The sequence below is a fragment of the Mobula birostris genome, chromosome 12, assembly GCF_030028105.1.
Source record: "Mobula birostris isolate sMobBir1 chromosome 12, sMobBir1.hap1, whole genome shotgun sequence".
In the NCBI taxonomy this organism is placed as follows: Eukaryota; Metazoa; Chordata; class Chondrichthyes; order Myliobatiformes; family Myliobatidae; genus Mobula; species Mobula birostris.
In genome coordinates this window covers 29,531,549-29,556,608 of record NC_092381.1, presented here as the reverse complement: position 1 = coordinate 29,556,608, position 25,060 = coordinate 29,531,549, and the positions used below count along the sequence as shown (strand labels likewise).

The 25,060-nt window shown below is 38.5% G+C and overlaps 1 protein-coding gene across 1 annotated transcript in view; it reads right to left on the bottom strand.

The window, feature by feature from the left end:
• Positions 1-25,060, bottom strand: part of szt2 (SZT2 subunit of KICSTOR complex) — a 270,175-nt gene that overhangs the window by 125,264 nt on the left and 119,851 nt on the right. Inside the window, exons 39-43 of the mRNA XM_072273538.1 lie at positions 14,962-15,036; positions 12,907-13,045; positions 12,449-12,566; positions 7,168-7,297; positions 2,869-3,021 (exon numbers count right to left, since the gene is read on the bottom strand). Of these exons, the coding sequence (XP_072129639.1) occupies positions 2,869-3,021; positions 7,168-7,297; positions 12,449-12,566; positions 12,907-13,045; positions 14,962-15,036 (615 nt within the window). The remainder of the gene's footprint in view (positions 1-2,868; positions 3,022-7,167; positions 7,298-12,448; positions 12,567-12,906; positions 13,046-14,961; positions 15,037-25,060) is intronic.

Here is a 25,060-nt window from a genome sequence, read left to right as displayed (position 1 = left end):
CAATCTACCAAGGCAAACATAGCATCTACAAAGAAAAATGATAAACTTAACACTGTATGTGTTGCCCTTCAATGGAACCATTGTTGTGTCAGACTTGTGGGAATTTCCATCATCTTCTAACTTTGTTTTATAGTTCCATCACCTACAGTATTTTAAGAACACTCCAATAATAAATAGTATGCTTTGAAATGCCCTTTCATATGGGATAATGTCAAAGGAAATAGAAAAATTGATTCCTTTCAGTCTGGAACCAAAGGAAATATTAAGCTGATCAGAGACTTGAAGATGGCTGATGGGCCACAAGAACTAAATGACTAAAACGCAAGAAAAGAGACACAGGAGTAACCCTGCACTACCATTCAATACGATCATGACCAATTTACCTAGGCCTTGACGCTCATAGCTAGATCCCTTTGCCCTTAATTTGTGATCTATCAAAGGCTAATCAATCTCCACTTTACACACTTCTAACGATCTAGTCTGCACAATTCCCTGGGATAGAGAATTCCAGAGATTCACTAACTTTCACGAATAGAAATTTCAATGCAAGTATGTTTTAAATGACTATCCGTTACTTTTCAACTGTGTCTCCTTATACCAGAAACACCCACTAGAGAAAACATCATGACATTTACTTGTGGTGTACCAGCAGGTTCATACACATTCCAATGAGATCACTCTTTGCTCTTCTATGCTCCAAAGAATGTCAATTCAACTTAATTAGTTTCTCTTGATGGAACAATTCTGTCATCCCAGGAATAAACCCCTAGAGTCTCTTTTGGATTGCCTCAAATGGTGTTCTATCCTTTCTTAGGTAGGAGGACCAAAACTGCATGTAGTTCAGTAATACTCTCTAAATTGTGACAAAACTTTTCTCTCAACATTGACCACTTTGCAATAAAGGCCATTAAAGGCCTTCTTAACAACCTGCTGCTTGTTAATCCTTCAAGTGTGCATTTAATATTTGTTAAGATCCTTCCCTGACGTTTCAAGACCAGTAAAATTGTATCTACTGTTAATATGCTATACAATAATGGCAATTGTTTTAAATTGCACCATCTGATAATAGTTTTTATACTCTTGCCTCAATAGAGACAAGGACATCATTACAACAGCCACTGTTAAATTATGGTAGGCCTGAAAACACGGAAAAGAATAAGACATAGAAGCAGAATTAGGCTATTCAGTCCACTGAACCCGCTTTGCCATTTCATCATGGCTGATATTTTAACCTTCTTAATCCCATAAGGGTCCCAAAACTACCCACAATACATCGTGTGGTCTGACCTATGCCTTATAAAGACTCAGCATCACATCCTTGCTCTTAGATTCGAGTCCTCTGAAAATTTATGCAAACATTGCATTTGCTTTCCTTACCACCAACTTAATCTGCAAGTTAACCTTTAATCCTGGACAAGGACTCCCAAATCCCTTTGCTCCTCTGATTTTTGATCTTTCTCCATTTAGAAAATAGTTTACGCTTTTATTCCTTCCACCAAAGTGCAAGACCATACACTGCCCTACACTATATTCCATGTGCCTCTTCATTGCCCATTCTCCCAATTTGTCTAAGTCATTCTGCAGATTCCCTGCTTCCTCAACACTACTTGCACCTCCACTTTTTTTTTTATATAGTCTGCAAACTTGGCCACAAAGTCAACCAAATCACGTACAGTATAATGTGAAAAGAAACGGTTCCAATACTGAATCCTGTGGAACACAACTAATTATCGCTGGCCAACCAAAATATACCCCCTTTATTTCCACTCCGTCTCCTGCCAGTTAGGCAATCTTATATCCATACTAGTATCTTTCCTGTAATACCATAGGCTCTTATCTTTTTAAGCTTCATGTAGGGCACTTTGCAAAGGCCTTCTGCAAACCTAAGTAAACAACATCGTAAGACCAAAAGACATAGGAGCAAAATTCAGCCATTTGGCCCTTCAAGACTGCTCCACCATTTCACCATGGTTGATCCACTTCCCTCTCAACCCCAATCACCTACTTTCTCCCCAAATCCTTTCACACCTTGACTAATCAAGAACATTGCAATTTTGCCTTAAGTACAACCAAAGACCTGGCCTTCACAGCTACCTGTGGCAACGAATTCCACAAATTCACCACTCTCTGGCTAAAGAAATTCCTCATCTCTGTTCTAAACAGATGTCTCTCTATTGAGGCTGCCAATCTCCTTGAACACCTGCTTGTTATTTCCTCAAACAATTCCAACAGATTTGTCAAGCAAGATTTCCCCTTAAGGAAACCATGCTGACTTTATTATGCACATCCATATACCCCAAACACTCATCCTTAATAAAGAACTCGAACATCTTCCAACTACTGAAGTCAAGCTAACTGGCCTCTAGTTTCTTCTGTCCCCCCTTCTTAAGAGTGGAATGACGGTTGCTATTTTCCAGTCCTCTGGAACCATTCCAGAATCTAGTCATTCTTGAAAGATCATTGCTAACACCTGCAAAACCTCTTCAGCTATTTCTTTCAGAACTCAGGGATGTAGTCCATCTGATCCAGGTGACTTATCTACCTTCAGACCTTTCAGTTTCCCAAGAACCTTCTCTTTAGTAATAGCAACGACAGTCATTTCTGCTCCCTGACATTCTCAAATTTCAGGCATATTGCTGGTGTCTTCCAGTAAAAAGTGACACAAAATACTTATTAAGTCTGTCCGCCATTTCTTTGCCCCCCACTACTACCTCTCCAGCATCATCTTTCAGCAGAGAAATCTTCAGTTTAAGTAACGGAACACTTAATAACAAGCAAAGGTAAAATTTGATTATTGAGAACAGCTTAAGAGTTGCAGTGACACCAAACACAAATATACAATGTAAAATCAACAACAACTGAGCTTACCTCTTGCAACACCCATGTTGGGTCCCATCTTTAGTCGAGGATGAATATGTATGATGGTCTTCCACACCACTTCACATGCAAAATGGCCTGGCATAAACTGCATTGTGGCAGCCAGGTAATCCCTTGATTGATAAGTATCATCTGTTGAATAGTCTGTAATTTGAAGAGGGAGAATTAAACAAAACATAAATAGTTCCTTCCAAAACAGACTTATGGAACACAAGACTGATTGTGCTTTTGACAGAAACTATGAAAAACATTTTCCCATAATTAGAATTAAATGGAAGATATCTCCCTCAGTTCATAAACCAATTAAATCAGTTCTTATTAAGACTGGGACAATTATGAGGAATAGAATAAATGGAAATTTTTAGACAGTTATACATGCTATGTGATTTCTGAGCTATTACAAGATGTTAAACTGAGAGGAAGCCATATTTCTAGCTATTAATATGGCAATTTGATAGTGTACATCTGTTAATCCTTTGGATTGTTGAGTTTAATACCTTTATTTCAAACACATTGACTTGAAATGATAGAAGATCTATAGGTTGTAATGGCTGTCTAGTACTGATGCAAGAGGAAATAGCTTTGTAACTTAGTCATTTTTATAACTGTGTTGTGATTGCTCACAAGAAAAAAAAAATCCTGCCTCTTCTCATCACCTTGTGAAATACACTTCTCAAAAGTGCAAGTTTGGTTATCTTGCAATGAATTTAATTCCAATGTCTCTACTTGCTTAAATAAACTGCAATGCACACCTGTTTCATTTTTTCCCCTTGATTTTACCACTGACTTGAGAATATACTGCATAAGACTGATTAATATTCAGAAAGGTATGATGGTGAGAAACAAGGAAATTATAGTATTAGTAATATAACATTTAACATGGGGAGGTTATAGAAATCTGAAATAAAGAACAAAGTTACCTAACAAGAGAAATCTAAGCTGATGAGAGTGTGAACATTCATATATAAATGGATATTTTATAAGCACTCAATCTAGCTAATCTTTTTGAGGAAGTTAACAAATTGGTTATTCCAAGGAATATGGAAGAACATTGGGGGATATTTACAGATGCAGTTTCAGCAAATTTCCTGGACTATTTCGCTAGCACTCACAAGGGGAGCACAACCAAAGATATTTCTCCCCATATGACAAAGGAGATAGTAATAAAATGAAACAGAGGAAGGGATGGATAACAGATTTCAGGTTGATACTATGAGTCTAAATGAGGCCAATTTTATAAAGTCTAGAGAGGAAGCAAAAGAAGAAATAAGGATTTGGGAGAATAAGTTAATCAATGCTTTCAGCCAATGTTACGTAGAACATAAATATTTTCAATATGCAACAAATCATTAAAGGAAGGGATGAAGTTAGCTGGGAATTAAGACAGAAGACCTGGTCTGTGAATTAAGTTTGTATTTCGTATCTGCCTTTATTAAGGAAATACTACCAAAGCTTGAGAAAGATGAGATAATTGAGACACTAGAAAATCAGGGGAGCAATGATTAAACCAGTGGTCAGTCAGCTTAATCTCAGTGGTGAGAAGCAGTTAACCTTGGACAAATATGACAAGCAGGTATTAATTTGTGTTTACATAATCAAATTAAGAGTTTAAGAGCTTGGAAAGACAAGAGATTAGGGCTGAGAAGAAAATGAATCAGCCATGATGAAATGGCGGAGTAGACTTGATGGGCCAAATGGCCTAATTATGTTCCTATATCCTACTGTCTTAGACAAAGTAATGGTACTGGAGAAGCCTGATGTGCACAATACGATTAAAATGGCATATATTTGTTTACAAATGATATTTAATGAAGTGCCACATCACTACCTTGTTGAAGCTCATAGGAAAGGGCAGCAACAACATGGATAATAAATTCGTGTAAGGACCAAAATCAATTGTGTAGACTGCCAATTTTCTAACTGGAAAAGATAGACAGTGGAATTCCTAAAGGACCAGTGTTAGGACAACTGTTTTTTATGTTATATATTCTGGAACTGAAGTTGGCAGCCTTGAGAATTCTAAAAAAACAACTATAAATGGCACCAAATTTGGAATGACAATATGTGGCAAAACAGAGAGACCTCGGTATATGTACACTTGTCTTTGCAGAAAGATGAACTGCTCAAGAAACTTATTAAAAACCTATATGAGATCTTGGATTTAGTGAACAGATGCATGAACAACAAAAGCAAGGGCATTATGACACTATCTACTGTTCAGACATAACTAGAATTTGAGTTCCCTCCAATCCTAGTTATCACATTTTAGCAAAGAAGCTGAGAGTGTGCAGAAGACATTTATCAAAACTGTGGTGGGAATTATATCACAGGTAGAAACTGGAGTTGTTGTAGGGCTTGAAGTGTTCAAAATGAGGGATTTTGAAAGACTATATTGAGTGATAGGGATCCCATTGATGGAGGAGACAATAATCTGCGTACATAAATTTAAAGTGACTTGTAAAGGAATTGGGGAGGGGTTGCTAAATGATGGAGCAAGGAAACTGTATTTTACGGGAGGTTAGTATCTGGACATCCTTGCCAGATTGGGTAATAGAGTCAGATTCAACTGTGCCTTGAATTGAATCAATATTGAGAGTGTAAGTTTAGGGAATAGGATTTAGCTGCATTGCTCATATACAGAGGCCATATTATTAGGTACACTTGCTCGTTAATGCAAATAACTATTCAGCCAATCATACAGTAACAACTCAATGCATAAAAGCATGGTTAAGGAGTCAAGTTGTTATTCAGACCAAACATCAGTATGGGGAAAAATGTGATCTAAGTGGCTATGGATTTTCACACAAAACAGTATCTAAAGTTTACAGAGAATGGTATGCAAATCAAAAAACATCCAGTGAGTGGCAGTTCTGTGAACAAACATGTCTTGTTAAGAGAGATGCCAGTAGAGAATGACCAGACTGGTTTGAGTTGACCAAAAGACAATAAAAATCACTTGTTACCACACTCTACTGCCTATTTTTGCATCTTCAAATGTGTTAACCTCTAGCTTTGTGCAGTTTTGGCGAAACATTATTCACCAAAAAATTAATTACTCTTCAGATGTATCCCCAACTGTTCAAATGTTCCAGCTTTTTTCCCCTTAGCTTCCATTTGTCTTTGTATATTGTTTTTAAATCTTGATTACTTAAGAGATAAGTTAGCTAACTCATGAAATAGTGGTGCTTTCCCACAAAATCTGTGCTTGGGGAGGGGAGTGGGTTCTTCTCTATAACATAATATAGACAACATAAGGTAAAGGCATTTATAGGTTTAACATCAAAACTGCAGATTATGTAGATGGCAGAATAAAGTTACAAAGAAAAGCAGGCATTATAAAGTTGGTGGTTGTATTCAAAACAAGCACAGAGTCATCCAGTCTATAGTAACAAGCTAGGAACAGTGAAACTCTAATTTCTAGCAGTGTCTTTAAATTGAGCACTAAAGTGTAATACCTGAATGCAAAACAATATTCAAGAAGATTGCCTGAATATTACTTTTTACATCTAGAGAGTGAGAAACATAATAAAGAGAACAGAAAGCCCTGATTAGGCCATATCTTGACCAGTGTAGAATTCTGGGTTCTGGACTTTAAAAAGGACACATCGTTCATATCTTAAATCTTGAAAAAAACATTATATTAATTAGCGCAAACAACAGGAATTCTGCAGATGCTGGAAATTCAAGCAACACACATCAAAGTTGCTGGTGAACGCAGCAGGCCAGGCAGCATCTCTAGGAAGAGGTACAGTCGACGTTTCAGGCCGAGACCCTTCGTCAGGACTAACGAAGCCTGGCCTGCTGCGTTCACCAGAAACTTTGATGTGTTTTGCTTATATTAATTAGTATTGCATTGCTGAAACATAGAAAGATTTTTCAGGCTCTTAGAAATCATTATTAAATGTATATGATAAATTGGAGAAAACAGTTTCTTCTGCTAGTGAGTGATGGGAATGGAAGAGTTTGGACCAGGTAGATAATTTTGATGTTCAACCAGAATCATGCTCCATGCCTAAATATTTCTGGATATGTCCACATGAACCTGATCTGACCCTCTCCAACACAAGGTAAACTACTAATTAAGATCTATCCTAATGACCTGATGTCTGATAAAGGAATGATATAAAGGATTAAGTTATAAGAATATTTGGAAAAGATTCTTAAAATATCTTGGATTGGTTCTACAGATTTGCCTATACTTCTACACAACTGAAAGATGGACCAAAGCAAACCATTAAAACAAACATACTGTATATATAAAGGGCATAGATTAGGAAAATAGTTGCATACCATCACTAGCAATAATCCGTGGTCGATATGAAGTGTAAGGGGTTTCATTCTTCCAAATATCTTCTTCACTCTCAGCCACAAGTAATGAATTGCATACATGACTGTCATGTAGATCCTGAAGCAGCAAACGCTGTGAGAAACAGAGAAAGTACATTAAAAAAAAAACAAAAATGAATGCCCAGTGTTAGCCACCAACTTGCAGGCCAAATATCACCATTATCATTATGGTCTGAGGCCAGAAAAGATGTTTATGCTTATAAAATGTTTAGTCAAGACCACGATAACTGGCTAGGTTGGCAATGTCACAGTGGATACTAGGTGACAATGAATAATAAGAAACTGATTCTCATTCATTCGGTACTGCACTAGGATTTGGTCTGTACCTATCTCACTTTGATTCACTCTTGGATATCAATGCACAGACCTGCCAAAGGATAAGCAGGAATCCACCAGTATTCTCACTACTTAACACATATTTTGCTCTACTATTCACAAAATGATGGAATACTTGGGTGGAAGTAAATTCTAATACAGTCAAAAGCAATTTGACAAAAATTATTTAGTTAATGAAAAGAGGATTGGAGAATCGATTTAACCTGAAGTAGAACAAAGTGGCTGAAAGTTAAAAAGGATTCTGAAATAAACACATAAGAGCTAACAGAGAAATTATATTTAGAGTTCCATTAAGATTTGTAAGTGGCCAATATTATAACTGTTACAAACAACATGAAGCTAGCCTGGATCATTATAATTGAACTTACTTGACAGCAATGATTGGGTCAATTTTGTAATCTTTAATTAAAAGTTTAATTACAAAATATCCTGCAGAACAGAAAGTAATTAAATGCTGCCAAGTTAGTTTACATCAAGTGAAAATAAGAGTTCTTTGACAAAATAACATTTATGTTTACAGAGTTTAGCTGCATTTCCAGAAAGCCTTTGGCGGGGTATAACACGGTGGACAACCGGAGTACATTTAATGGTACTAAAATAGGGGCATAGGAGAAATTGAATTAAAAACTGATAAGAGGGCAGCCAAGAGTTGAAATTAGAAAGAAGTTCTCAGATGGATGGAAATTGATAATGGTGTTCCATAAGACCTTGTTGTGGAACTCAGTCTGATCTCTTTGGGTAACAAAATTAATTTGCTTTTGTATTAATGCACACAAAATGCTGGAGGAACTCAGCAGGCCAGGCAGCACCTAGGAAAAGAGTACAGTCAACATTTTGAGCCAAAAACCTTCGGCAGGACTGGAGAAAAAAAGCTGAGGAGTAGATTTAAAAGGTGGGGGAGGGGAGAGAGAAACACAAGGTGACAGGTGAAACCTGACATGGGAGGGATGAAGTAAAAAGCTGGTAAGTAAATTAGTGAAAGCGACAGAAGGCCATGCATGGAAGAAAGAAAAGAGGGAGAGAAGCACCAGAGGGAGACGATGGACGGGCAAGAAGGAAAGGTGAGAGAGGGAAAATGGGATGGGAAATGGTGAAGGGGGAGCATGGGGGACATTACTGGAAGTCGGAGAAATCAATGTTCATGCCATCAGGCTACCCAAATGGAATTCAAGGTGTTGTTCCTCCAACTTGAGGGTGGCCTCATCGTGACAATGGAGGAGGCCATGGATAGACATATTGGGAATGGGAAATGGAATAAAATCGGTGGCCACTGGGAGATCTCGCTTTTTCTGGCGGACAGAACGTAGGTGGTCAGTGGAGCAGTCTCCCAATCTATACCGGGTCTCACTGATATACAGGTGGACACACCGGGAGCACTGGACACAGTACAGGCGGTCACACCAGGAGCACTGGACACAATACATGACCCCAACAGACTCATCGCCTCACTTGAAGGACTATTTAGGGCCCTGAATGGTAGCGAGGGAGGAGGTGTAGCACTTGTTCTGCTTGCAAGGATAAGTGCCAGGAGAGAGATCAGTGGGGAGGGATGAACATGTTTATTTACTTAAATGGTCTAGCCTACTACTTTTAATATCCCATGAACACGATATTCCCAATTCCACCAATATCTCACATTGGGGCACCACAGTAGGATAATGGTTGGCGTGACGCTACAATACAGGGCGCCCCTGAGATCAGAGTTCAATTTCAGCATCCTCTATAAGAAATTTTTATGTTCTTCCCGTGAGTGCGTGGGTTTTCTCCCCCAATCCAAAGATGTACTGGTTAGTAGGTTAATTGGTCATTGGAAATGGTCCTGTGAAAAGGCGAGGGTTAGATAGGTGGGTTGCAGGGTGGTGTGGATCATTGGCCCAGAAGTGCCTGTTCTGTGCTGGATCTTTAAATAAATAAATACTCCATTTTTCATTATTTCTCCTGTTAGTATCTTTCTTCAGTCTTGCCGATTACACTAAAATAGGACACACATCAAGTTATTGATAAGATCATAATAAAGTCACAAGACAACATCAATAAGGATATGAAATTCAGCATAAGAGTGCCAGTTAGTGCATTTTTGACAGACAAAGGGAAATATACAAATTGCCTAGAAAAAAGGTTAACATGGGATAATAGAACAGGCCCATAATCAAAGTTTTGTGTTTTGGAATCTCAGATTCTTACTATATGTACACATCAATAACAATAATATTTGTAGGACAACACGTAGTTCTGAGTTGCAGGAAGTATGGAATACAGAGAGAGATGATAATAATCAATCTAAGGGAATTGGGGGTGCAGGATTTCACATTAAAAGGGTTGCTGGGCATGGGTGAGAAAGCACAGGTCAGGGTATTTTTAGCTTTCTTAAGGGGTACAGGGTTTTTTTTACAGGATATGATGAATAAGCAGGAATAGGGTACTAGGATGGCCAAAGATGGGAAGATAAAATGTAGGTTAGGGTATATATGTGTGTATGATTGGGTGAAGGAATTTGGAATGTAAGTCTGTTGCACACTCTGGAGCAGAAGGTGGCGGTAATGCACCATTAAGCTGGGTGCCAACTGCCGTAAAACAAGAAGAAGATGATTGCTTTTAAAAAAAAATGCAGAAACTTCAATGGCACTTATGACCAAATAACTATGGCATAAATTTGAGAATCACGATTATCAGCTTTTATATCTTTCGTTCCAATAGAAATGTCAATCACTAAAGTAATGATAGTATTTCAAACTAAATGGAGAATGTTTAAATCTCCAGAATTGATGGTTACGGATGACAGAAGGGGGAAGTTTGTTGGTCTCAAAAAGAAAATGATTTTTTCAATTATAGCTGCTCTGTGGTCTGCATTCTCTTGGATACAATGGTCAAATTTGGGGTTTTAATTACTGTAGGCAGCCAAGTAGTCATCACAGCAATTAACCTCCTGAATGACATGCTTTAAAATTAAACATTATCTAAATTTTATGTCACTCTTCGGGTTTATAGGACTTCAACTTTGTTTTCATTTGTCTGATCAGTTAAGCTGCAGTTTAGATGTGTACTGTTATTGGTGATTGTTCCATCCAAATATGAAGCTTATTGATTACTGATGCTGCTAGTGCACTATCCAAGGGAGAGGTCTTGTGCTGCAAGAGCATTTTCAAGTTGAAAGAACAACAGCAAGCCAGAAGAGGAAGATTGTTGCAGCACTGACAAAGTGCAAAGGTGGAAGATGGGTAATGAAAGATTGCAATCACAGGAAGTGGACTGATGATAGATTTCTAGGTGGTACTCTTGCAGGCTCTTTTCACATCTAAATGCAACAGACATCAGCAAACTACTGGAAGAAAGCCTGCAGTCTAATGTACCTGGCAGACGGACTTAATTAATGTCATTGGCTGGGAAAGTCACAGTCTCTTCCATTACTTTTGCTTTCAATTACAACCAGTACACTGGTAGAGACATCCTGAGAGTCGTATAAAAATGCATAAGAAGAATGATAAATGTATCTCTTGCCAGGGCTGATCTCCCGAACTGACTACATACCGAATGATTTGACACTGTTTATGAAATGTAATGTGCAAATGCAACTCTTTTCTATATTGTTAAATATCCCCACCTCAGTTTCTCCATGTCAGTTTTTATGCAAATTTTTCCTCTGCATCATTCTGTATAACTCTGTTCTCCAGATGTCCCGATGTTATATCTTTATACTTATACTTTATTGTCACCGAACAATTGATACTAAAACATACAATCATCATAGCGATATTTGATTCTGTGCTTCCAAAGGCATTCTGAAATTGTGGTCACAATCTCTTCAGCGTAAATACTATTTTGTTAAAAGAAATCTTGCTTTCCTTCATGCAAGCCAAGTCCTCTTCACCTTCGTGCTAGTCTGTTTATAGGATCTACTTCCAGCTTCAACCTTCTGCTCTGAATTGCATTCTCTTCTCTCTCAAGTGAAGACAGAACAGTCACACGTTCAAGTAAAAAGTTAAATATTCACCATTCAATATGGTGCATAAACTTGTAACCACGGGATATATGAATCGCACTGCTGCAGTGCTGGAGTAAGTACAGACAGTGGATGAATAAATGGAGAGGTATAAACAAGAGTGCAGGAAAAGGATGAGGATTGCTGATTGTTGAATGACTGTGAGCAGCTATATGATGGGATTCAGTTTGGCAAGGCAGTGGGAAAGTTGCTTCAAACATGGGGAAACAAGGTGAATTAACAAATGAACTCACACTTCATACACAATTAGCTTATTAAATCTTTTCCTACAGTGCCTAAGGCAACACAGCTTGGCTGGTCATTTCTCAGATATGGTTCCTTTGAATGACTGACACACAGGTTGATTCCTGTTATCACCAAGGGAATCGCTGTTTACATTGTGGTCTACTATGACAAATCAAATGCACAGGAACACAAGAAGTTGCAGGGAGTAATGGATTCCGCTTAGTACATCATGGTCATATCCCTCTACACTACTGGTATTATCTACAGCAGGTGCTACCTCCAGAAAACGTTATCAAAGATCTCACCAGTCCAAGCCATGTTATTTTCTTGCAGCTACTGTTGAACAGGAGATGCAGAAGCCTGAGGTCCCACATCACCAGGTTCAATTACAGTTACTTCCCTTCAACTATTCAGTTCTTGGATCTACCAGCATAACCCTAATCACTAGAGTTTAGTATCACTACAACTACGTTGATCACCTTGCAGTACAAGAGACTTCTTTATCACGTTTTTTCTTGTGAATATTGTTTATATAATGCTGTGTGCGTGCAGTGCTGCTACAAGTAAGTTTTTCATTGCAAGTACACGCAAGTACTTGTGCATATAATAAAGGTAACTTTGATTTTGAAAGTGCAAAACAATTTTCTACCTCACATTCATTACCTGATTGACGACACGACAAATCTCGCCAATTTTTTTAACTACCGTTCGATGCAAGTGCAAATACTCAAGTTCTTCCTCTTTTTCAGTTGTAGATTCATCCTTCATCCCAATAAGATTTCTAGAAAAATATATCAATTTTTTTTTTACTTTGCAGAGTTAGCACATTTTCATTCAAAAAAAATCAGAAAGGAGGTGGGATAACAAATTAATTAAAAGCTTGAAATTAAATGTAATTAACAAATGATAATGTATTTGAAATTTTCAAATTTGTTGAGCTCAAATGTTGGAAAATAAATGACATAACGATGAATCACTTAACTTCCTTAATAGACAGGCTACACAAGGTATCAACAGACATTATTTCCTTAGAGATTAAGATACAAATTTTTCCAGAACTTTTCAATCACCTAGACATTGAGGAGGAATACCCCATTATTGAAATAGCATCTTATTCTCACCGTGTATGAGAGTAAACTTCAACTCTATCTTGATGAATTTGGATGATCAGCCAAAAATCAGGCATCAGTGGGCATCTGGGTTCCTGTTCATTCATCATGGCACCTTCACACTCAGAGTCACTGCTACCGCCATCATAACCTGTAAGGGCCCATAAAACTGACTTAACCGCCATGACCATAGGAACGGACATCACTGATTAAATGGATAAATAGAGTATCGTTATCTAATAACCTCTACGTCAGTAAAGTATAGAGACTAACCATACAAACTAGAAATCAAGGGAAGTCCATTCTCCAGAAACCTGGATGAACAGGATAATGTTCAATGGACCAGAGAAAGCAAAATGGACACAAGACTAATTCCTAATTTGGGCCTAAATTGGAGAACTCATCTGAAGCTCAAATTGGTCATAGGATCCATTCAACAGAAAAGACAGAAGACAGAAAGGGCCATCGTCTGTGCTGATTATACAATAAAACATACATAGAGAAAAACTGCATGCCTGAATTCTCTGCAGGCAGGATATAGATTCAGAATGAATTAATATCTCACACATCGGTTTGAAATGTTGACTTTATTACCCTTCCATAGATGCTACCTGACCTGCTGAATTCCTGCAACATTTTCAATGTGTTTTGATATAGCTATTTTGATAAGAAATCTGACTTTGACTTTAATGACTACCAACCAGTGTCTCTGACATCTACCATTCTGAAGTGTTTCAAGAGGCTAGATGTGCCATATATAAACTCCACCCTTCCAGACAACTTTGTAATTCAACCTATTGCCAAAACAGGTCTATGGCAGATGCCATCTCCCTCACTCTACGGCCAGTTCTAGAGCATGTGGACACTGATTACTTTTTACTGATTACAACTCCACCTTCAATACTGTAATTCCAAGCAAACTCACCTCTTAACTCCTGGGACTCAATACCTCCAATTGCAAATGGATCATTGACTTCATGACCAAGAGACTGCAATCAGTACACTCATGACTGCCTGGCCAAATCTGCTCCAGCTCCATTTACAAGATACAGATGATACCACCACAGCGGACTAGATCTCAAACAATGATTTATTAGAGCATAGGACGGAGACAGAAAGCCTAGTGGTATGATGTCATGACCTAAACATTTCCCTCGACGTTAGCAACACAAAAGAGCTACTCATTGACTTCAGGAGTAGGGAGGTGTGCATGCTCCTCCTTAAATCAACAGTACTGATGTTGAGAGCTTCAAGTTTCTTGAAATAACCATCACCAGCAGCCTGTTCTGATCCAACCACATTGATGCCACAGCCTAGAAAGCTCATCAAGAGCTCTATTTTTTCAAGTGTCTAAAGAAATTTGACATGTCCCCATTTACCCTTACCAATTTTTAATTGATGCACTATAGAGAGCATCCTATTCGATTGCATCATGGCTTGGTACTCTGCCTATGATTTCGGCCCACAGAAACCAGCCTCCCCTCCATGGACTCTTGTCTATACTTCTCACTGCCTCAGTGAAGCAGCCACCATAATCAAAGAGCCCACCCACCCCCGGACATTCTCTTCTCTCCTCTCTCCTGTCAGGCAAAAGATACAAAAGACTGAAAGCACCTGACACCAGGCTCAAGGACAGTTTCTGTCCTGCTGTTATATGATTACTGAATGGCTCCCTAATATTAGATGTACTCTCAACCCCACAATCTGACTCGTTGTGACCTTGCATCTTACTGTCTCCCTGCACTGCACTTCCTCTGTAACTGTACCACTTCATTCTGTACTCTGTTATACCTCACACTTCCTCAATGTACAGCTGTAATGAATTGATCTGTATAAATGGTAGTCAAGACAAGTTTTTCCCCCTGAACCCCAGTACATGTGACAATAACAAACCAATTTATCAATCCATCAATCCATTATCCTAAGTTGGACATAAAGCAAGTTAATAAGAAGTACCACTGTCTGTAATAGCATCAATATTTACCGTCATCTTCCACTACACGCAGGCTGTAATGAAACAAAATATTTGTGGTTTAAAAGAAAGGGTGTCAGAAAAATGTTTCTCACCTAAAAGATCTGAATCCAAGCTGCCCTGACTGGAGACCACACTCTGTACTCTGCTTGGTCTGTGCTTGCAATAACCTATGAGTAGAGATAAAAGACAGGGTCAAGGATTCTATAAAGGGAAAAGTAAACAAAATATGGAAGAGCAGAAGTCAGAGAAGGAGAAAAATAAATAATAATTCCACATCATGTTTGCCTCTGGCTGACAGTTCATAAATATAATTGCTCACAAATTCCCAAAACTCTCTCAGCAAAGAGCAGAAGTTCAAGTGACAGACCGCTCTTGCTAGCTGGGGATGGAGAACAATAATATCAACCATACAAGAATTAGCAATTATCCACTAGAATAAAAGGGACTGCAGCATATCCTGAAAATTAGTACATGACATTTATCTGATACAACGCTGGATTATGAAAAAATTGTTTATATATTACTTAACCAAGGTACAGTGGCATGCAAATGTTTGGGCACCGTGAAATTCACAGAAATTCACAGTAAAATTTCTGTTACTGTGAATAGTTGAGTAGAAGATGAACTGATCTCCAAAAGTCATAAAGTTAAAGATGAAACATTCTCTTCAACATTTTAAGCAAAATTAGTGTATTATTTTTGTTTTGTACAATTTTAGAGTGAAAAAAATGAAAGGAGCACCATGGAAAAGTTTGGGCACCCCAAGAGATTTGAACTCTCAGATAACTTTTACCAAGGTCTCATACCTTAATTAGCTTGTTAAGGCTATGGCTTGTTCACAGTCATTGTTAGGAAAGGCCAGGTGATGCAAATTTCAAAGCTTTATAAATACCCTGACTCCTCAAACCTTATCCCAACAATCAGCAGCCATGGGCACTTCTAAGCAGCTGCCTAGCACTCTGAAAATTAAAATAAATGATGCCCACAAAGCAGGAGAAGGCTATAAGAAGATAGTAAAGCATTTTCAGGTAACCGTTTCCTCAGTTCGTAATGTAATTAAGCAATGGCAGTTAACAGGAACGGTGGAGGTCAAGTTGAGATCTGGAAGACCAAGAAAACTTTCTGAGAGGACTGCTCATAGGATTGCTAGAAAAGCAAATCAAAACCCCATTTGACTGCAAAAGACTTTCAGGAAGATTTAGCAGACTCTGGAGTGGTGGTGCACTGTTCTACTGTGCAGTAACACCTGCACAAATATGACCTTCATGGAAGAATCATCAGAAGAAAACCTTTCCTGAGTCCTCACCACAAAATTCAGCATCAGAACTTTGCAAAGGAACATCTAAGCAAGCCTGATGCATTTTGGAAACAAGTCCTGTGGACTGATGAAGTTAAAATAGAACTTTTTGGCCACAATGAACAAAGGTATGTTTGGAGAAAAAAGGGTGCAGAATTTCATGAAAAGAACACCTCTCCAACTGTTAAGCACAGGGGTGGATCGATCATGCTTTGGGCTTGTGTTGCAGCCAGTGGCACAGGGAACATTTCACTGGTAGAGGGAAGAATGAATTCAATTAAATACCAGCAAATTCTGGAAGCAAACATCACACCGTCTGTAAAAAAGCTGAAGATGAAAAGAGGATGGCGGGGGGGACTTCCGGGTCATCAAGGGAATGGCGGCGTAAGGAAAAGGTCTCTCCACAAAAAAGAAGGTAAACTGCCCCATAATCGAATTTAGACAAATACTTAATATTGCATAACTATATTAATAAAAGGGGCAAGGATGATGTCTAAGAACAAGACTAAAAAGTCCGCTCCGAAGGCTGATAAACATAAAGAGACGCAGCAAGGCGACGGGCCTAGCTCCCCCACGGCAAGCCAGGACGGAGATAATGAGGGGGAATCGGTGACTCTGTCCTTGATTCTCGGAGAGATTCGCGAGTTCCGACAAGATAACAGCAAACAGCTGGAAGATATTAAAGGAGAAATAGTAAAAACTAACTCGCGGATAGATGAAGCTGAAGCAAGGATTGTTGGAATTGAAGAGAAGCTACAAAACGCAGAGGAGGTGATAGCAGAAATGCTGAAGCTGCAAGACCAGCTCCAATGGAAACTAATAGATCAAGAAGGCCGCTCGAGAAAGGAAAATGTGAGGATTTACGGAGTTCTCAAAGGAACTGAAGGTAAACCCGGATTGATGATTCCCTTCGTGGAGAAGCTACTTAGAGAGAACCTTGATATACCGGCCGCAAAAGACCTACAGATAGAAAGAGCTCAACGCGCGTTGGCACCACAGCCTCCAGCAGGTGCCCAGCCCAGATCGATTCTGGTCAGATTTCTCAGTTACAGAACGAAGGAAGAGGTGCTTAAAAGGGCATGGCAAAAGAAAGGTTTCATGTGGAACAACTGTAAAATCAGTTTAGACCACGACTATGCACCGGGGATTCTTGCCAGACGGAAGGAATATATGGAAACACGGAGAGTCCTGAAGGAAAACAACATCAGATTCCAGACCCTGTATCCAGCTCGGCTGAGAGTCTTTTACGACGAAGGGACAAAAAACTTACGCTACGGTGGAGGAGGCAACATTGGACCTGGCGGACCGGGGACTACCTATTAAAGTTATCACCCAACCGGAGTCGCTACTGGAGAGGATTCGGCAGAAGTCGTGGCAGTTAGTGGGGTGAGGACGCTCCACACGAACCAGAGTGTCAAACTACAAGGAAAAGCTGCAAATATTCATACGCGAATGTACAGAGAACACAGATTAATTAAGAGAAATGACTGAAAAGAGTAACTCGGACTTAAAGGTAAAATGAAAACTGGTAACTGAAAATAAACTAGACGGAATAACTTGAATGATAGCAATATGGTCGAGACATAAATAGGAGAAAATTCTCTATGATTATTCAAACTGCTGAGGGCCCTCTAACACAGGGTGAAGATAGAGGTTATCCCTCTGAACTGAGGCGGGTCGGTGCTCAGGCCTCACTGTGGGAAGTCGGGAAAAATTTTCAAATGTTGCACGTTCAAAAATGTCTAGGGTGTGGTTATATGTCTTGGTTTACTGTTGAGAAGGGATTGCTTACTGTTTAGTTAGAAAAGGAGAGTGTTTTTTTTTCTACTAGAGAAAAATGCAAACTGAATTGGTAAAAATAATTTCCTATAATGTTAATGGGGTTTTGAATCCAATTAAAAGAAATAAGATTATGTCTAAATTGAAAAAAGAGAGGGCACAAATAGCTTTCCTCCAGGAAACACATATGAGCCAATCTGAACATGGAAAATTAAAAAGAATGGGCTTTAAGCATGTATTTTATTCATCATATAAATTGAGTCACAAAAGAGGGGTAGCTACTTTAATATCAAGTACTCTTAATTATGAACATATTTCAGAGACCAGAGACAAAGAAGGACAGTTCGTAAAAATCACAGGAAGAATAGAAGGTACAGAAATAACATTGCTGAATGTTTATGCTCCTCCAGGTTGTGAATGGTCATTTTATAGACACATTTTTGACCTAATGGTCAGTTCTCAAAGGGTAGTAATTTGTGGAGGGGATTTTAATATTAGATTAAATCCTATATTAGATTCTTCAAGAATAGTTACTCAGAATAAACCTCTGACTCGGAAAGTGAATTCATTGATGGAGGAGTTGGGAATTATAGATGTCTGGAGGGAATTACACCCTACTAGTAAAGATTATACATATTACTCTTTCCCTCATTCAGCCTATTCAAGGATAGACTATTTCTTTATCTTTAATACAGATAGACTCAGGATAAAAAACTGTAATATTGCAACAATTGATCTGTCGGATCATAGCCCAGTCTCTATGTCTCTAATCCTGGAAAGGAAAATGAGGAAAACACTATGGAGGCTAAACTCACATATACTCAATAACCCGAAAGTAATGGAGAGATTAAGGGGAGAAATCAAAGAATATCTAGACCTTAATGACACGGGAGAAACATCACCAGTGATCTTATGGGATACATTGAAAGCTGTACTGAGAGGGAAAATTATTTCCATTACCACTCACATGAAAAAAATCAATGCACAAAAATTAGCAGACCTTCAAGGAAAATTAAAACAACTTCAAGTTGTAGATAGCAACAAAAGTAATTCAAATCGAAAACAGGAAATTAGGAAATTGCAAAGTGAAATTGACGATATTTATATGTTGGAAACTCAAAGAAATTTTCTTTACCTGAGACAAAAGAATTATGAAGTAGGAGGTAAATCAGCTAGATTATTAGCATATAAATTACGAAAACAACAAGCAGACAATACAATTCATAAAATAAAGAATCCAAAGACAAAGCTTGTGGAGAGTACAATAGGGAAAATTCAAGAGAGTTTTGAAACATATTATCGAGAGCTGTACTCCCAACCCCGGGCCCCCAATGAGCCCTATATAGACAGTGTATTGAATTTTTTAGATCTACCTAAACTTACAGATTTACAAAATGAAAGTTTATTAGAACCAGTAACTGTCAAAGAACTGAACGTGGCCATCTCTAGGTTAAAGGCTGGAAAGTCCCCGGGTTCTGATGGGTTTACCTCAGAGTGGTACAAGTCCCTGAAGACACAGTTAGCCCCATTACTACTTAACACCTTTAATTGGATCTTGCAGAGAGGAGAAACTCCACCTTCCTGGAGAGAGGCGATTATTTCAGCTATTCCTAAAGAGGGTAAAGATAAACTAGAATGTGGCAATTATCGGCCAATTAGTGTTCTTAATTTTAGATTACAAACTATTTACATCTATATTAGCGCGCAGATTGGAAAAGCTTTTACCTGGCCTAATCCATTTAGACCAGACTGGATTTATTCAACAAAGACAAACACAGGACAACATAAGGAGAACTCTGCACATATTAGAACAGGTTAATAAGAACGAGACAGAGACAATGGTAGTAGGATTGGACGCTGAGAAAGCTTTTGATTCGGTTAGTTGGGCATTCCTATACAGAGTGTTAGGAAGATTCGGCTTTCAAGAAAAGTTTATTAAAGTAATTCAGACTCTATATGACAGCCCTACAGCCCGAATTAAGATAAATGGGGACCTCTCTGACTCCTTCATCTTAGAGAGAGGCACTAGACAGGGATGCCCAATTTCTCCTCTCCTTTTTGCGCTATATATTGAACCGCTTGCCCAACTAATAAGACAGAGTGAAATCGTAAAAGGTATCAAGGTGGCAGGGATTGAACAGAAAGTGGCGTTATTCGCAGATGATGTTTTGGTCTATCTGAGTGAACCAGAAAAATCATTTATGGGATTGTTTACAGTGTTGGATGACTTTGGGAAAATATCAAGTTATAAAATAAATGTAAAGAAAACGCAGGTTATGTCCCTAAATTATACACCATCCAAAAAATTGCAGGATACATATGATCTTAAGTGGGAAGCTAAATCATTAAAATATTTAGGAATAACCCTACTGAAGGATCTTTCAACACTGTCACAGGTAAATTATGGGCCATTAATCTCAGAGATAAAAGCAGACATGCATAGATGGAATCTTATCCCCTTTTTAAGTTTAAATTCAAGGAAAAATACTATAAAAATGAATATTCTTCCTCGGTTATTGTATCTTTTCCGTACTTTACCGGTGGAGGTGGATGATAATCAATTCAGGGAATGGGACAAATGGATTTCCTGCTTCATTTGGCAAGGAAAGAAACCTAGAATTCAATATAACACCTTACAGTTAGGGAAGGAAGGAGGAGGTATGGTTCTTCCTTGCCTGAGAAATTATTTTTATACCTCACAGATAACCCCTCTGTTATATTGGTGTAATAGGGAATATAAGGCTAGGTGGAAGGAAATAGAATTTGGATTAGTTGACAGTTTTCCTCTTCAGGCCTCAATAGCTCACAAAGGATTGATGGCCCAGTTGGAAAAATTTAAAAACGCTTGGATAAATCTTACATTAAAAGTATGGCAGAAGGTGGTTAATTCATGTGGAATTAATAACATGTTAAAACTCTTTAGATGGTGTGCATATGATACCGAATTCCTTCCCAACAGAGGAGATAAAAGATTTGAGCTATGGATAAAGAAAGGTCTTACAACCTACCTTTCATTTATAGATAAAAGAGTATTACAAAGTTTCCAAATCCTGCAAGTACGAAACTGTGTTAACCAGAGTTGTAGATATACAGACCTATCAACAGTAGAATTAGAATATTTCAAGATTCTGAATTCGGCTTGCAGTTCAATACCTAGTAAATCAGTTTCTCGATTATATAATGCACTCTCCCATGCTAAAAATGTAAATACACTGTATATTAAAGAGAAGTGGGAGAAAGAAGCGGGGTTGGTACTTTCAGAGGAGGCTTGGGAGAAAATCTGCAGCTTTCAATGGTCCTCGACTAATTCTTTGACTTGGAGAGAACATTGTTGGAAAAACATTATAAGATACTTCAAGACCCCATATCAGGAAAAATATAAAGATACAAATGTGATGTGTTGGAGAAGGTGCGGCTCCAAGGAGGCAAATCATTTTCATATTTTTTGGGATTGCCCTAAATTAAGTCTATTTTGGGAAGGAATTCATAGAACATTAGTTAAGGTACTTAGGTCCCAGATACCTCTGAACTTTGAGACGCTCTATTTGGGGCATGTATTGTTTCTTGAACAGAAGGAAGATATAAAGTTACTGCAGGCCCTCTTAGCAGCAAGTAAGAAATCAATCACTAGAAAATGGCTAAATCCAAGACCACCTACATTAGAAGATTGGTACGAAATTATCTTGGAAATATTTAAAATGGAAAAGTTGACTTACTCCCTGAGAACTCAAAAAGAAAAATTTTATCAAATCTGGAATAAATGGATTGAATATATAACCCCAATGCGAGCAGACTTTAGATGACTCTCCTAATGATTTATACTGCTCTTCTCATCAACACAGTAATATTGCTAATGTAAGCACCCCTAGTCTAAATGTTTGTTTTTTTTTTGTTTTTTTTTGGAAAATAGAGAATTAACACAAGTAAAGGGAAAGATTTGGGAAAGGGATAAAAAAATGAAAAAATTAAGTAAATAAGTACATAGGGATTGGATAATTATGTCTGCGGGCAGGAGCAAGCATGAACAAATTAGGATATAAACACCTACAATGGTTGATACATAGGCTTATATACAACATTTTGGACCAGTGGAAATGGTCCAGAAGGGTTATATGGAAACTATTATTACCATTTTTCTTAACAACTAGTTCCATTACTTAGCCTAATAGGTTAGATTTACCACAGTACATAATTATCTATTTAAATGTTTATTTTCCTTTTATATCATCTCAATGTGTACTTAAGAATGTATAAATAATTGTAGTTTTATACATATAAAAAAATGGAAAAGGTTATATGTGTGAAAAAAGTACATGATATTTGTGAATTCCTTATCCAAATAAAAATAAAATTAAAAAAAAAGAAAAGAGGATGGCTTCTACAGCAGGATAATGATCCTAAACCCACCTTAAAGTCCACAATGGACTACCTCAAGAGGCGCAAGCTGAAGGTTTTGCCATGGCCCTCACAGTCTCCCGACCTAAACATCATCAAAAATCTGTGGATAGACCTCAGAAGAGCAGTGCATGCAAAACAGCCCAAGAATCTCGCAGAACTAGAAGACTTTTGCAAGGAAGAATGGGCGAAAATCCCCCAAACAAGAATTGAAAGACTCTTAGCTGGCTACAGAGAGCATTTATAAGCTGTGATACTTGCCAAAGGGGGTGTTACTAAGTACTGACCATGCAGGGTGCCCAAACTTTTGCTTCAGGCCCTTTTCCTTTTTTGTTATTTTGAAACTGTAAAAGATGGAAATAAAAAAGTAATCTTGCTTAAGATATTCAAGAAATGTGTCATCTTCAACTTTATGCCTTTTGGAAATCAGTTCATCTTTTACTCGCTTAGCTATTAACTGTAACAGAAATTTTGACCAGGGGTGCCCAAACTCTTGCATGCAACTGTACATGTCCAGCAAACACATTTCTCCATCTTAAGAAAAAAAAAAGTCATTTTAATGTAACACACTGTAAAGTTTCACTGCTAATGTAATGGCTTCTCTGTAATGTTCCACTGTTAAGGTAACAGTTTCTCTGTAGCAGCAATGTTTGGGTTATGACTAGAGATAATGGGGCATGTTAGCCAATGAGCAGGATGTTGTTCTTTCTTGTGTGTCTGGGAGCTGGGAATTTGTGGTCTTTTGTCGGGGAGAGATGAGGAGAGAAGACGTGAATGGAGAGACTTGGTAGACCACCTGACTGAGTGGACTTGGAGCGAGGGTCCGAAGGTCAGCGACGATCGGAGGAGGTCGATGGTGGACGAACGGCTTATCAGTGAGCTTATCATTATGCATTAGACTGTTTCATGAGAATGGGCCCTTTTCTTTTGTTGTTTTCTTTACTAACCATATAGTCAAATTAAGAATTATAAAGCTCAATCGTTTAATCGCACATTATATACTGATTTATAACAAGGGACACATCGCACAGCATCCACCCAAATGAGATTTCTTAAGTTTGGCCAGGCCGGGGGTCTATCATCCCCTATATTAAGCTGCTGGCCGAAGTGAGAGTTACATTAAAATAAATGCTGCCTCCTGAGTTCCCACCTTCAAAGCCTTGCACAACATCGTTACTTAATTTTGCCAGATAATGGATATCTACTACTTAAATACTCAAGAGCCAATGGAAAATCAATGAAAATGTGCTTAAGTGTTTTTGTGACAAAAACCCATAAAACTCACAGATAACAGAGTTAAGAGTTATAGAGCACAGAAACAAGCCCTTAGGCTACATTGATCCACACTGACCAAGATATCTACCTGAGCTGGTCACATTTGCCTGCGTTTGTCCCGATCCCTTTAATCTTTCCTATCCATGTAGCTGTATCCCTGTTACATGCTGTAATTATACCCACCTCTACCACTTCCACTGGCAGCTTCTTCTATAGACCTACCACCCTCTGTGGAAAATTTGTCCCTCAGCTGCTCTTTAAATCTTTTTTTCTCATCTTAAATCTATGCCCTCTCATTTTAGATTCCCCTACCCTGGAAAAAAACTGAGCCACTCATTGTTTTATATACCTCCATAAGTTCACCCTCACCTCCTATGCTCCAGAATACAAGCTCAGGTCGACTGATAATGGAAATACAGACACTCAGTGGGTGGCGGGGTGGAGATACCTCTGAACCAAAGGAGGTGTAAGGCACTCCTTCCCTCCCTTAACCTGAAGGCCACCCTTGGGTAAGGTGTAGCACCTGCTTAGACCCCCAGATCATGGTCACTTGAAGCCATGGAAGCAGATGGTGGATAATTGTACGAACAGCTAGTGCATATTGCAAGTCCTGGTTATGTGACCACTGAGGCCAGGCAGACGATCTCTGAAGAGCATTGATAATGGCTGGGGTAATCTATCTTGTAAAGATACTGCCCAGAAGAAGGCAATGGCAAACCACTTCTGTAGAAAACTTTGCCAAGAACAATCATGGACTATGATTGCCCATGTCATACGAGACAGTACATAATGATGCTCATGATGAGACATTCAAGCTTCCTCTTCCATGTGTCACTAATAACAAGCCTTTTCCTCAATAGATCCCTCCGTCAAGAGACCTCATCAACTTCCTCAGAATGAAATGTGGCATCTCCCTGTCAACCCTTGCCGATTTTTATCAATGCACCTTTCTGGACGCATAATGGCTTGGTACAGCAGACAGCTGCAACACAGCCTAACACTTCACAGAAACCAGTCTCCCCTCCGTGGACTCTGTCTACTTCTCACTACCTTAGTGAAGCAGCTAGCATAATCAAAGACCCCCACACATCCTGATCATTCTCTTTTCTCCTCTTTCATTGGGCAGAAGATACAAAAGCCTGCAAGCACGTGACACCAGGCTTAAAGACAGATTCTACCCTGTTATTGTAAGACTATTAAGTAGTTCCCTAGTACAATAAAATTATCTCTTGACTTCACATTCTACCTTGTTATGATCTTACTCTCTATTATTTACCTGCACTGCACTTTCTTTGCAGCTGTAGTACTTTATATTGCACTGTGTAATAGTATGCAAGACAAGATTTTCACTATATCTTGGTACATGTGACAATAAAAGACTAATGCCAAATCTAGGTGTTCATCTCGTTGACTGAGGGTAAGTCAACTCAATCTGTAACAGCCTC